This window comes from Copidosoma floridanum, unplaced genomic scaffold (assembly GCF_036245765.1).
Source record: "Copidosoma floridanum isolate Cflo_tuat_1 unplaced genomic scaffold, Cflo_Japanese_pri ptg000034l, whole genome shotgun sequence".
Taxonomy (NCBI): Eukaryota; Metazoa; Arthropoda; class Insecta; order Hymenoptera; family Encyrtidae; genus Copidosoma; species Copidosoma floridanum.
Window position 1 is genome coordinate 227,317 of NW_028321911.1, and position 15,558 is coordinate 242,874.

The following is a 15,558-nucleotide window of genomic DNA, read 5'->3' on the forward strand; positions in this document are numbered from 1 at the left end:
CGTGCCAAGTAAACAGGCATGGTTCCAAAATGTGTGACTTCGAACCTATTTTAATAGCTGCTTCCAAAAATCTTTCATGCCATTTTTTAGGACTGACCTTTAGCCCATACAAGGCCTTTTGCAGCTTACAGACTTTATTCTGACGTTCTTGGTCTGTGCAGTTTAAACCTTCTGGTATCTCCATATATATTTCATCATCAAGAGTACCATTCAAGAAAGCTGTTTTTACGTCTAGCTGACATGTATTCAGATTTAATTTATTTACCAGAGCGAGAACCTTTCTGATCAAGGTCAATCTCGACACCGGAGCTTAGATTTCTGTCAAATCGTATTCATTTTTGCCTTTGAATCCCCGAATTACCAGCCGTGCCTTGTATTTTTTCTGTCCTCGAGAGTCGACCTTTTTCTTAAGCACCCAGCGAGAGTCAATTATATTTGGGCGTCTGCCGTTTACAAGACCCACAGGTCTGTCTGTAAGAATCCATACATCATTTTTGGCCATTGAATCAAGCTCATCTTGTATCGCTCGAATCCAGCCTTCCTGATCTGCTGCCTTTATTGCTTCTTTGTATGAAGACGGGTCTTCATTTGTTTGAGCCAGAAGCAGGTAGTGAGTCAGATCTTTTGCAGACGTATCTTTATCTGCCATATCTGTATCGTATTTTTTAAAAGTTAGATTTTTTATGAGGTCGTCAGCAATAGCCAAACCCGCAAAACTGACATCTGTAACTGGGATCTTACACTTTAGGTTCATGTCTGCCATGTTTGCTTCTAACGCTGTTGACTTTTTCGGCCTTCCTGGTTTTCTTCGTACGACTGGAGGCTCTCCCTCCGATGTTATCATATCTTCCCTCTCTTTCTCAAAGATCAAAAACCTCTCATCTTGTTTTATATCTACTGTCACGTTCTCCCAGTTTTTAATCGAACTTTTGCCATGTATGTCTCTACATACAAAACGTTCGTTGAATCTGACGTCCCTACTCTCGTAGAATTTTCCTTCGTCAGGGCAAAGCAGCTGATACCCTGTGGGTGTGTAACCCACCTTAATTGCTCTTTCCCCTTTGGCCTGGAATTTGGTGTCTGTATTTCTTTGAACTCTCATATAGGAGACACAACCAAATCTTTTCATCTGACTTATATCTATCCTTTTGTTTGGAACAAGCTTCGCCAAAGGGATTTCCATATTATTTGAACGATGTGGAGTGCGATTATACGCAAAAACTGCCGCGTTCAAGGCGAAGTCCCACATATTCTCCGAAAGTCCCGAATTATACATGAGAGCTCTGACTTTCAGTTGAACAGTTTTATTCAGCCTTTCCGACGTGCCGTTTAACTCGGGGGTATCCGGACAGCTCACCTGGAGTTCCGCTCCAAGACCATCTAACACCTTACGGGTGGATCCTCCCGTGAATTCTGTACCCTGGTCTGACCTTAGATAAAACACTTTAGTATCATATCCTAACAAATTTTTACAGCCTTTGACGAAGTTTTCTAAGCATTCACCCGTATCACTTTTGTTTTTCATCGGTTACGCCATGGCAAATTTCGAGAAGTCATCAATAAATACAGAAATAAATCTGTACCTTTTCGGAAAAGATGACGGACTTATTACTCCCATTGTATCTGAATGGATGATCTGAAGTGGTCTGGCTGCTCTTTCTCGCACGGAGGGGAAAGGCAATTTTTGAGACTTTGTTCTCAGACACACGTTACACGTCCTTATTGTATCACTAAAGACAGCCTCCTTCAGACTTTTAATATCCGGGTATGCTTTCTGCCCATCTCTGAGATATTCTAGTGACGCATATCCCAACCTGACATGCCACAGCATAGCCCCGTTATTGTCTTTAAATATTTTATATTTTTCAAAGAATGGACTCTGCACTTTGTTTATTAACTTAGTCTCGACTGTCCCGACATCATAAAATTTTCTATCTTGTATCAGAAACACGTCGTCAAAGAAACTATCATCTAGATCTACCCTTCCGATCAAGCTCTTCAAGTTATTTGTTTATTTCATGCTTTCCGGAGTTGAATTTTCAGGACTAGTTTGTGCTTCTGACTCCGCCGTCAGTATTTTTATTCTTTTACCACTTTCAATCTGTCTTTGACCCGGCTTTCTAATGTTATCCGACTTTATGAATTCGACTGTCCAGTACGGTTTTTGATATATTCCTGATATCCAGACATTTTCTGTTTCAGGGTCGAAGATGCTAATCTCTTTATTATCTTAATAGATGGACAGACCCATGTCAGCAAATTTACGTAAAGAGAGTAAATTCCCGCTTAAGTCCCGAGCACAAACTACTCCGTTCAACTCAACCTCGTTATAACTATTTTTAAGTACCATCCTTCCCACTCCCTCCGTTTTCAAATCTGCAGATGAGTCTGAATTTGCACATTTAATTTTTCCAATTTTCCTTCTGTCGAGGTTTTTAAAAAAATTTTCCGACTTAGTAAAATGGTCGGTCGCTCCCCAATTGGCGATAAATTTAATTTTATCAGTCTCATCTAATTCTAAATTATTTACTCAATCTGCAGAGTTCGAAAACAGAGTTTTGAGAGGCTCGATCAACGTCAGAGACTCACCTTTATTTGAAACCGACGCGTTTTGTTTTCCCTTAGTATTTCGGTTCTGGTCAGAAAGTTTCTGTCTTTTGGAGTCTCTTTCATCTCTGACGTTGCAAGAGTCTCTTTTCTGCCCAAAAATCCGGGAATTTGAGCGGCCCCGGCCACCGCCACAGGCGGGGCCACCTCAATTTCCTCGGCTTCCTTGCCCCTGCCTTTTAAAATCCCATGAATCTGACCTATATTGCTCACCACATCTTGGGCTGCACTTCTTGTGGGCTGGTATGTCATTCACAAAAGTGCCACAGGTGTAGCACTTTTTGAGCCCGGTTTCAGCCTTCGGGCATTGGTCGGCCATATGATCCCAGTCGTCACAGTTAAAACACCGAAGTCGATCCTGGGGCCAAGATGCTGCCAACGCCGCCCTCGTAGGTCGGCCTCCGGTTGCTTCTGCCAGGCCTTTAGACTCAACCTTTAAGATGTACGACATAAGATTTTCGTACGTTATACTCTTTCCGTTTTTGCTTTACATTTTAAGGGTGAAATCTGTCACCTGCACGATAGTTACCGCTCTAACCACATCGGTATAAAAAGCATCTCTCTTTTCTTCTTCAGAAAAGGGACCAGACGTACTTATAATGTCGTCTTGCAATTGCAATATTTTGACATGATATCTTTCAGCTACTCTGTTTAATAGTAGATATCGGACTTTTACCTTATCATCACGAACCACGTCGTCACTTATTGACTCTAAGTTTTGAATCGAAGGATCAATAACATGCAGTAGTCCCTTTGACTGGAGTTTTGACTTTAATTTATCGTAAAAGACTTCAAATTTTAACTTCTTTAGTTAGACTATAGTTAAAGAAATTTAGAGATTCACGCCCAAGTCTGGTATTTATTGAGTTTGAAATGGTTGTAGCAATAAGTTTCGTGCCACTTTTGGATATGCTATCTGCCTTTGTTTCGTCAAAGAAATTTTTAAGTTTTTCTTTTATGCTTATCTAGTTTCTTTCAGGTCTTGGCGTGGAGTGCGAGGGAGATCCGGGGTTGGCCAGTGCCTCGAGTCTCACCAGCCTTTCATTCTACCTATTCAGCCTTTGATAAAAATTTTGCAGGACCGAGTAGAACTCCTTCGTTGCCCGCTCTGCTTCCTGCCTTTCCTCTTCAGCCTGCCTCCTTTCCTCTACCGCCTCCCTCCTTTCCTCTGCCGCCTTCCTCCTTTCCTCTGCCGTCTTCCTATTTTCTTCCTCTTGCCTTTTCAATATACGGTCGAATTCGGCCATCAGGTTTTTCAGCCTTTGCGTTGGACTGTTTTCTGCAATTTTTGAGAATTTATTTTTATCTGACGTTGACTGCCGTTCAAGTACTGTCTTTGACCATTTTTATTTATTTAGCACCGTTTCTATTTTCTTTATATTTATTCACGGAGTTTCGCCTGTGCTTAGTTTGAAAACGATTTCTGCTCGTTTTTCCGACGTATTCTCAATGCCTGCCTTTCTGTCTAATTTAAATTTCTCATCATGTTTTCTGCCATTACCGATGGCATTTAGAGCATTAGTATCGGACGTTTTATAAACTGACTTAATCTCATCAACTGTCTTATTCACATCGATCGACTTTACAAATAACCCGGGTTAATTCTGAGCAGAATTTCCATTTTCGAAATCTTCCTTAAAAAGATCTCCTGGTAGTCTTAGTTTTCCGCCCTTAAGGTCGAGAAAATTCAGCAAGTACAAAATGTTGTTTTCAATCAGGAATTCTAAAACACAACAAATATCAGGAGTCTTTAGAGAGTTAACCTAGACGGACCGAACGCAAGTCGTTTCTAGTCACTTGGCCCGGTGCACACAAACGTGCTCGAACACAAAGCACTATTGTGTGGTGGGCATCTACACAGTCCTGCGTAGCCGAACACAAGCCTCACGTGACTGTGCAGGTCACAGCGAAAAATTTAAGAATATATATTACACACCTTTGACGTTTATAATATCACTTCCGACACGGGCCCTGATGCAGCTTTCGTTCGCCGATAACACGACTTCCGAATCTCGTACATTTGGCCCTACGCGCAGACAAATGCCGTGACAAGCTCTTGACAGAGAATCGAAAGTCCGCTCATCTAAAAGAAATTTGCTGCCTTTTATACAGAAAATATTACCAGACTATCTCTCATCTTTCATTAATCTGAGGTATCTGCCTTTGTTGTATCAATCCCAGAGTGTTTCTGTATCACCCTTACTGCCTTCGTTTAAGTCAAAAACAAAACACCGACCGAGCACGCACACGGTTACTACGCCGGAAACAGAGAGACAGAATTATTTTTGTTTAGAAATCACGCATCGCTGTTCAATGCGCACCAGGGCATGTGGTCTTCTGTTAGAAAGGCAGAGACCGAACGCTTTCTCTCTGCTCGTTACCTCCCCCTTCCTTTTTCCCGCACATTCAAAAACAACCGAGCACGCGCACGCGGCGCTTTTGTTATCGCGTGTGAGTAGACAGTCTTATTTTTTTCGAGTTCTTCTAGGAACTCGCTGACCTTTTCTTGTTTTTGACTGTCTCTTGCCGTAGCACTGTCTCCGAGATTCGATACAAATCACTTAGTTATATTGCTCTCACTTACCGACATTTTGCACTTCAAACCGAGCTGTGTTTGTCGCCTCAGGAGATCCTGGTGGTAACACCATCGCCGCGGCCTCATCCTCAGTCCCGGTCACCGTGAGCTCCTCCTTGACTGAAGACGCGATCTCCTTGCTCTTCTCCTCTACCAGATCTGGTTTCCTGTTCACCATTTTCCTTCCGGGGACACGAAAAATTAAAACGCACAAAAGAGAAAAACCGTGGTGAAGCGTGCTGGGGCCCGTAACCTGAAGGGTTTTGGGTGAGGAAAATGAGGAGACGACTTTATTGATTTATTTCATAAAATGATTTATTTAACTGACTTGACAAAAACTAACTGACGACTGACTATAACTGACTTTTTATATGCACAGACTTATAAAATACAAAGGAGAGCTAAATGTTACGTGTTCACTTGACTACGGTCAAATCAGAACTGGCTCACACCTGACTGGCGCTGTACGTGCCTCTCCTCTAACACAAACACACATACGCTCGCGCAGACGCGCATGCCTACAGCCTATTGATACAGTCGTGCACTTCAACAAAAAAGTTTGGGAGGTTGGCGCGCGCTCCGCCAGTCATTGATTGCTCTTATGTGGCAAATATGCTATGAAACAACTACTGGGAGATATCGTAACCATGTGCTCTTTAATACATTCCTATCTTAGTCGATCTTCTCTTTGACAGCATACGCTAGCAGAATTTTAAAATTTTTTAGACGTGAATTTAATAAACTTTAAGACTGTTTGTAACGCTTTGGCAGTCTCTCGAAGTCTGTATTATCAGATTGCTTGAATAATAGGATCCTTTAATGTTGTTGTTCATCGATGCTTATCACATTCAAAAGACATCTAGTACCGGTGCTATTTTATTTGTTTTCAATTTAAACCCATGAAAGAAAGTTGATATAGCCCAATATTGCGTAACATTGGCATTAGTAGCTGCCAACGTTGCTTGCCAGTGATAATTCGATAAGATATTGGTACAAAAATGGTTAAATCGGATAAATACTTATTTCATGGTATTGTCACGATACCGTTTACCGTGTAACTCCTAAAATCATCGAGTAACTGCTAAAATCATCAGTAAACTAAGTATCATCCGTCACGCATATGACAATTGTTTGCTCGTCATACGTTTTATAACTGTCTTTAGTGAAATCAGAACCAGTGCTTCCATTATGTTCTGATTGTAATTGTTTCTTTTCTTAAATGAAGTTTATCGATAGGTTCGAACAGTGGGCACTTAGTGTGCTTAACAATGCAAAACGAAAAAACGAGGCAATTGACCACGATAATATTAAGGATGCTCTTTCGTCTATTTCTCGTCCTCGACTTCCCAAAAATCCCGTCTCTCTTGCCTTGACGCCAAAATCCTCTTCAGAGGGCGCGTGCACATGGTGCTGATAGGGACAAGCGGGAGAGATGCAATCTCAACAGTAATAAATACCTACTTTATTTAAATAAATGAACGTAAATAGTAGAGTTAGTAAAAAATTTTCCGTTTCCTTCTCGCATTGTAATTTGTTCGCAACTTTCGACTAATTTAGTGACGATGAAAACGTTGATGATAGTGTCAATGTCGACGATAATGACAAGTATGACCTCAACTGTTTTAATAATCTGTTCTCTTATTGTAAGCGTATAATGATTTTAAATACATTTATTGTGTTGTGTATAAAAACACTACGGGGTTAACTATATGTTTATTATGACGTGTAGGTTATAATTGTGTATAATAATGCTGGAATAAAATTGGCACCGCGACTTCAGCCAATACGAAAAAAATAACTTGTCTTGTAAAATAGGCTAACTGTAATTTGCCAGTATGGTTACAATTATTCGGCCCAATAGTAATCATATCTGTACCGGCGCGTATGACAGCCAATAATTGTTACTCAACTATTAGCTGACCAGTACTCGTCTGTGAGTAGGCCGCATAAGCAGCATCGACAGTACTTTAATGTGAACTCCTATAAATGTTACCTGTTATTTTAAAAGTATATTCTAAACAAAATTAATATCGCGAATAAATTTTTTCAGAAAGAAGGTACAATTTTACACAAAATAAAAATGGTCTTAAACATGTTCTTCAAGCAAACTGCGGTACTTTTTATTGACGAAGCTAACGTAGCCGAAAACTCCTCGATGTTTGGAAATGTCCCAATTAAAGATAATTTTTTTGGCGTTGAAAACGTTATTGTGTATTACTTATAAGCGTTTTATTTTTTTTAATTTAAACGTTAATTTAGATAATACTGCTAATAATTTTATAAGTGGACCCGATATAACGGAATTTGATGCCAGAGCCAAACTGATGTTTCAAAATCTTTAATTTCTTCGAATATTATTTACGCAATTAAAAAATCGTTTTAATAAGTTTGAAAATAATTTTCATGACGTACTAGCATGTATCGATTCGTAAAATACATTATCACTAAATTATCGTCGAACCAATCCTGATTGCATAAGTCATGTTGTATCAATTTCGAAATTTCATAAATAACGAAAATTATAAAAATAGTATCGCCGATAGGTTGAATGAATTAATTATTCTTGAGGATGTAGATAATAACTTAGAGATTCTGTCACCGAAATTATTCGGTTTTATTTTTGAATTTATGAATATGTAAATCCAGAAGGACAGTATTCACTGCGTAATTTATCAATTTTCATTTTTAATGTAGTAAGGCGCATCTCTTGTAGGAAATGTAGTCATCTACTTGAGAGAGAAAAGATTATTTGATGTTTCGTCCCGGGAGCACGCCAGGACTCATCAGTAAGGCTGATGATGTGCTCCCTGCCTTAGACACCTATATCGGTGGAGATACCCTAGCTCAATCTTAAACACCCTTATATATTAACCAACATGAAATCCGGGCACTTGCGAGTAGGTCAACTTCAATGGTTGGACACCTAGCGGATGATTGGAGAAAGACGGAGAGCAGTAGTGAACATGTGGTAGTGAGGGTCACCACACACTCCCCCTCCAGTTACGACGTCGGAATGGCCGGATGAAGGAGTGGTGACGATATGTGAGAAGTGCGCAGTGACGTGTATGACGTGCATGACGTGGTGTATTAACAGAAGGCAAGATAGGGGAGAAAGAAGTCGATAGTTGATAAAGTAGATCTCTGAATCCTCCACGCTCTTGTAGAGTCCTAGAGAGAGGCGAGCAGATGCTCTAGCCACGACCGAGACCAGAGGTCAAATCGGAGAAAGAGAGGGAAGCTAGTTGCTGTACCCGAGGCGTAGAGAATATGGAGATGCTATTAAAAGAAGGTTGCGCAAGTTCAAATTTACGGGATCACCACCAATATGGCTATTGAGTGGTACCATGAAAAGAGAGAAGCGGAGATGCTTTTTGAGAAGAAGGTTGCATGTTCAAATTTTACGGGGTCACCAGTGTAGGAAATGTAGTCATCTACTTGAGAGAGGAAAGATTATTTGATGTTTCGTCCCGGGAGCACGCCAGGACTCATCAGTAAGGCTGATGACGTGCTCCCTGCCTTAGACACCTACATCGGTGGGGATACCCTAGCTCAATCTTAAACGCCCTTATATATTAACCAACATGAAGTCCGGGTACTTGCGAGTAGGTCAACTTCAATGGTTGGACATTTAGCGGATGATTGGAGAAAGACGGAGAGCAGTGGTGAACATGTGGTAGTGAGGGTCCCCATACTCTCGAGAGAGGTACGCCATATAGCGTTAGTTGTATGAAGGTGACTATGTCGGTAAGTGAGTTGGCAAATCATTTAGAGTGCAAGGTTCGCAATCATGTACTTATTTCGTGGAAAAATTATCGCACAAGGAATGCCGTATAATTATTCACGTGAAAAATTCGTTACTTTAGAAAAAATTCTTGTTTGAAGAGTTTGTCAAAGGAGAATGTAGATGTCTAGTACGTATTACACATAATGCTTCATTTGTGCAAAATTTAATTAATCATTTATCTACTTAAAAGTTGTGTAATGTATGTATTTATTACAAGATAACTGTGATTAATAATAGTAAGTTTAAACAAGCATCAATTCAAATATACAAATAGCAATAAAAATCTATTAATTTATAATTTGTTCAATAATCGTTATTATTATTTACTTTATCTAACTCCTTATTATTGGTAAAAAAAATTTGTGCAAGTATTCTGCATACCTATGTACGTAAAATTCAATTTGACTTTAGTGCAGAAGATACATGTTGCCAACTGCGTTTCACTAAATTGTTTCATGACAAAAAACGTCTGTTTTTCGTTGCTTGCTACTTCCAAACTCTAATTACCAATAGATGTAAACGTACGAAGTTTTTCTTCAATTGACTAAAACATTTTTGAAACTTACAACTGTGCGGTGACGGTTTTTAATCCAAGACAAATAATTTATTTTCCGAGTAATCTACAAAACAGAGCAGTGAGTCGACAACCGTTGCCATAAGGTACCGTGTGTTAGAAAAAGAGACGCATGCGAGTTTGTCGAACTTTGAAATTGTTTTACGTAAAAACTAAACGTACATTTTGCTCAAATTTTCAGAAAATGTGTATTAATTTGTCATTTATCAATAAACAAACTGTAAAGAAAAATATAATAGCTATTTTCTTAGGAGAAGTGCCTTAACTATATCTCACAGTAATATTGAAGTACGGTTAACGAATTGGTGCAAGATAAGTAGTCAATGCACCAAGAACACGAGAAATTGCACAAATTTCGAATTCACTCTAACAGTGTTAAATTTACTTGTGCCAAGAAATAATAATAATATCAACTAAATTTATGGATGGATAAATAACTATTTAACAAACATTTTGTTTATTGACTATTACAAGGATATAAATATCTAACGATTTTTATCATACATTCCTAATAACGTTATCACTACTGTTCGAAATCGATCTCACTAAGATAGTGGACTGTATAATTTGTATCGCACGCTGGATTTGGGAAAGCGTGACAAAGGATGTAAATAAAAAGGACACAATAATAAATGCACAACACACTTTTAAACACTTTAGCCGTTTATTATAAAAAAACAATCTCTCTATTTAATTTTACTTTAACAAGTCATAATACTTGCTTACTTGCAAGATAAAAAAAGGAAAAACTAATTTTTGAGTCAGACGGAGAAATTACGTGTCAATCGAAAATGTGAATCGTTTTCGTTACAGAAATCTTACATAAAAACGATACACGTGAAAATTATAAACACAAGCGCAAAGCGACTTACCGAAAAGGGCGTTTGAGGCTGACTAACGATAACCGCAGCAGCAGCAAGCTGCTGGACAAAGGTAAGTACAAACAGAGTCTATTGGTATATTAATAGACGCGTGCACGCTTATGATTGGCCCTTATAGGTAAGAGAATATTCTAAAGCGCGAGATTTCAAATCTCATAAACTAAATTTTCTATTTACAACATCTCAAAACTATACGCAATAGGCTTAAGTATAATGCCAAAAGTTTACATTTTTCATCACTCTGCAAATTTCTGTTAAATAATGATTATAATTGCGGCACTAAAGTAGTCGTAATTTCTTTAATTATTGTACAGCACGTAAAAGTCATTTGAACAAGTATACATTTTTTGCACCAATCTATTTTTTATTCTATAATAAAACACCTATAGGTATAATAGTGTATTTCATTATGATTCTATCTCACTCTCTCACATTGAATTTATACAAATATTCTAACTCTAGAGACTCTTCAAGTTTGGTTAGGTACACAGTTCTTTAGGATACGTAAAGAGGACCAACTGTACGCCGCGTTTCTTTGCCTCAGAAGGTCCTCCATAGGCTATTTAGGTATCCTCTAGAGGGCCTCTCGTTCGCCTCAACAAGATTTATTTTCGGAAAACTTGCTTAGCATGAAGAAAGTTCGTATGCATGTGTAGGTGCAAAATATAGTTTCACCCACACATGCGCGCGCGCGCGTGCACATAAATAATTATGCTTAAATAATCAAGTGAAAGAGTTAAAGTTTTATTAATTTTACAGTCGGTGATTTGCTCAATAAAAAACAACAAAAATGAATGAGTATAAACAATGAAAATTGTAATATTTAAAATTATGTCATAAAAGAGCTCCAAAATTAAAAAAAAAGTTTCGTAACAAAAATAATTTTGTGACAAAAGATCAAAAAAAGATACTAAAACAAAAAATAATAATAGATTGAAAAAAAAATTATCTATGGATTATGGTAACAGTACCAATATTATCAGTCTGAAAAAAGCTGCGATAGATCTTCGTAAGTTAAGATGGCACTTTTAAGAAATTGGGTTGAAAACCCGTTATATTTCAACGAGGCTTCTTTACCCTTAAGTCAAAAGAGAGAATACCATTTTTTATGGATAGAAGTCCGCTTAATCCATGCAGTCCTTACTTGTAACTCTGGTGTATTAGTAACTTGAGAACTTTAAGCTCACTGTTAGCATGTATTTTAATGAAACATTGAGAAAAACGAATTGCTTCCGCTTACAATAAAGCAATTTTAACTTCTACAGCAGAAATCATTTACACGTTTTACAGATGAAGTCTTCTTTTGTAATATGCTCCATTAAAAGAAAAGGGCAATGAGATATAACAGTGAGATATTTGGGATAGAAATCCAGATAAAAATAAATATTAGTAGTGTCTAAAAATTCAGGTCATGTGGTTAGTAAAAATCTTCGTTTACTTAATCACGCCGAATTTTAGACAGTTTGAACTTGAGTGGCTTGAAGTTTACGCTTATTGTTATATTTATTTAATGAGAAATATGAAATGAAACAAATAGTGCTTTAGTTACTTTTGAATCTTTTAGCTTCATACCATCTTGTGCATGTATCAAATAATCTTCAACGTGACGTGTATGCAAACAAGAAGACATACATACCGACACACTCTGGTGTGTCATATCAACAAGTTCGCAAGCATTAGACTGATCAAAACAATGATTCATTTTTCTTACAAAGTACAACATAAAAATTAACATGATTTTTTAACTTTATATTTGAATGAATGCAGCACACTGAATTTTAGACACATATGTTTCTTGGAAAACGAAACTTGATTGTTTGTTTGTCTTTAACCTAAGCAGTACTCGTAAGAGACTTCGTAAAATGTAAAGTTCTATTTTATAAGAGCAAATCATGACAAATATAAACATTAACAGCAAAGTTATAAGGAAAAATTTAGTATATTAGATGTGTTTGACAAAGAAAGTTCTATCCCACAAAATTTGACCTTTCAATAAAGTTTAAGAATGCAATATCAACTTGACTATCAACTTTTTCCAAAAAGAAGTCAAATCTTATCCAAATTTACTTTCACGACGGTTTAAAGATACCAGCTGACGTGCTATAAACCTATTTCTTCCAATTTTTTATTACAAAAGTAGTGAGATCCGAAATAATCCTTTCTCAAGCTTAAAAATGCCCAAATTGTTGTAGAAGCTCATAATAATTTTAGTTTTGTTTTAATAATTATTTTTTCAACGACTATTTGAGTATACTTCAGCTTGGTAAATAATAACTGTGGATCTCACTACTTTTTCAACTTTTCAAAAGCGAATTCTATAGAAAATACTTGACAGCTGTGACATTACATTTTTAATTTTTTTAAAAGGTCAATTCGTGTAAGCCTATTTTGAGTCAAAAAATCAAATCTGTGTACTTTTTTTTATTACATCTATTGGCTGGAAATTTTGTAATAGTACTGTTTAAATAAAAAGTTTAATTTTTGCACTGCTACTGATACTATTACAATTACTCTAGAGGGCTCCAAAATTTATTAAGTTGTATTCGTACAAAGCACTACTACCGATTTCTATAGGTTTGGCAAAAAACATTTTGAACTGAACTACTTAAGGTGAAATGCCATTTATATTTATGTATATAAATTAATTTTCTGCTAACTTTATATAACTTCATTCTTAAAAAATAACTATATCCTCCCACAACATTTTCTCTTACATCTGACTTTAGAAAACTTGACATGGCATGCATGCGAACGATAAGCTTATTGCTCTACAATTTACCGCTACACCTGGAAGACTCAGATGGTGGTGACGTGGTCCAAGCAAAAACACATTTCTACTTGAAGTATTTTACGCTCTTCATAAATCTGTTAACTGACTGCAACGAAGCGCTGTCTGAGCAAAAAGAACAACTGACTAAACAGCACTTCGAGGCTGCTGACGAACTCAACACTTTAAGGGACTATACCATACAGGCCATGAGCAATTTATTAAGCGCGAACATCGACTGTGGTCTCTTGAATTCAATTGGTAAGTTCTTAGAATTTTGATTCGGGTATAGTATACTTCCTAAACTTTAATATGTTTAGCAGAAAATTTAAATATTTAATTCTTAGTAAGTGATTACATATCATAATCTTTGTTATAAGTACAATCAAAGATAAAAAAGTCAATTTGTAATTTTTCGCGTAATTAGTACTTGAATTTGCTTCATCGGGTATCGCACTCCTGTGTGACTTGATTTTTCAGTATAACCGATTAACTTATTGAAGGTACGCATTGAAATAATGAGGGTCAATTGCAAGTACACCTACTTCATCAAGAAATTATTTAATGATTAAAAGTGAATCAGCAGACAGTATACCATGATATAATCGCTCATAATAACAGCACTCAAAATGTTACAATCTTTAAGCTGTTTTTAGACTAAAAACTCAGTGACCTTTATGCTTTTAGCTTTAGAACTCCAAAACACAGTAACTTGGTCTTCTAACCTCTTACTACCATAAAAAACAGTTACCTTCATGTTTCAAACCTTTACAACGATAAAACTTAGTTACTAGTGGCCTGCCTCAAGCTTTTATAAAAGCGTGAAGCATAATTTTTCTGAGGGAAAATCACAAGTCCTCAAAGCATATAATCATAAGTCTTACAAGTTTAATGTGGTACATTTATTGAGTACAAATAATTTACCTACTTCATCAAAGTACGTGCGGTCAAGATTATTTTAGTTAATCTCTTAGGGAACTTGTAATTCTTTCGTTAACGTATGGTGTACCATCTTAATGTACTAGAAAGTAATACGTTTGCAATGCATATTTACATGTTTGTATATAATAGTTTCTAATCATATTTGGAAGGAGAAAAAAACAGTGGTTAGTGGGTGCATGAGTATCCACCCTGTTGATTGTGTCCAATAGAAACCAATAAAAATATACTTTCTTCTGTTCGAATCTAAAAATTTGCGATAAAAATCCGTATTTGTTTTGTAAAAGTAATGTACTGGAGCACGATCCTGCATAATTTTATTGTTTTTATCAAATAAAAAAATTTCAGAAAGAGTTCTATGTAGTTGTATATAGTGGACTCTATATACGCGCTATAATTTGTTGTATAAGCAATGTAATGTGATATATTACATGCTCTTATACTATCGTTTATTAAAGTTATACTTATACATAGGTGGGATCTACACTACAGACTGAATCAACGAATTCAGATTGGTAATCTTGAGAAAATATGTAACGGAAGGAAATTTTCCATTTTATCTTCCCCCTGACCCCGTCATGCATCACCACTGCACCAGTCTCTTTGACACCACCCCGTTTCACCGTATTGCGCCAGTAGTCCTCTCTAGACCTCTCCGCAATGCTCCTTGTCCCGCCATCCTGCGCCAGTCCCCGCTCTTCTACACCACACCACATATTTTAAATTTTATTCATTTTTTTATTATTTTCGTTGTTGAACATGTAGTTCTGCTCTCAGTTGTTTACATTATGACTTGTAGGTCAGTGCATAAGCATACGACCAGTTAAGAGCTAATCAAGGAGCAAGAATAAAAACTCCAAAATGTCAGAAGTTTGTTTGAGCAACGTTTTGATGGTATTAACGCCAACTTCATACGGCTACTTTATTAACAGAAAAACGCTACAATTTTTTAAAGTACATTGTAGGGCTACTGCTTACAAATATTTTTTAACAAGATATATATCTCCCTATATTTTACAATTATTTGTGTAGGGCATTCCACATAAACTTTCCACAGCCCCCCCCCCCTCCCACACATAAGGTAAAATTTGACCGTTTTTAACGTTAATTCGACATTAATATTGTTTTTTTTAAACCCTCACAACCCCTCGACAGCTTCCCCAAGTTATTTTTCTTGTCCCTCCACAACCCCTTCACAAACTCCCTATGTACTAAGTATCAATTATTTGTACTTAATTTAAAAAATAATTTTTTTCATCTATTTTTCCACACTGGTCAAGAGGCAAATAGATAAGCTTTATCGTATGTATATATACATGCTTTTTTGAAACTATTATACTTTATTAAATATATTTGCTTTTTTAGAATTATTGAAGCCTCATCACAAAAATTAAATCGACTCCCCTAAATTTTTTTTATGTGACTTGAGAC

At 36.8% G+C, this 15,558-nt stretch overlaps 1 protein-coding gene across 1 annotated transcript in view; it reads left to right on the plus strand.

The window, feature by feature from the left end:
• Positions 1 to 15,558, plus strand: part of Nf1 (neurofibromin 1) — a 394,222-nt gene that overhangs the window by 174,333 nt on the left and 204,331 nt on the right. Inside the window, exon 12 of the mRNA XM_089597624.1 lies at positions 13,148 to 13,449. Within this exon, the coding sequence (XP_089453750.1) occupies positions 13,148 to 13,449 (302 nt within the window). The remainder of the gene's footprint in view (positions 1 to 13,147; positions 13,450 to 15,558) is intronic.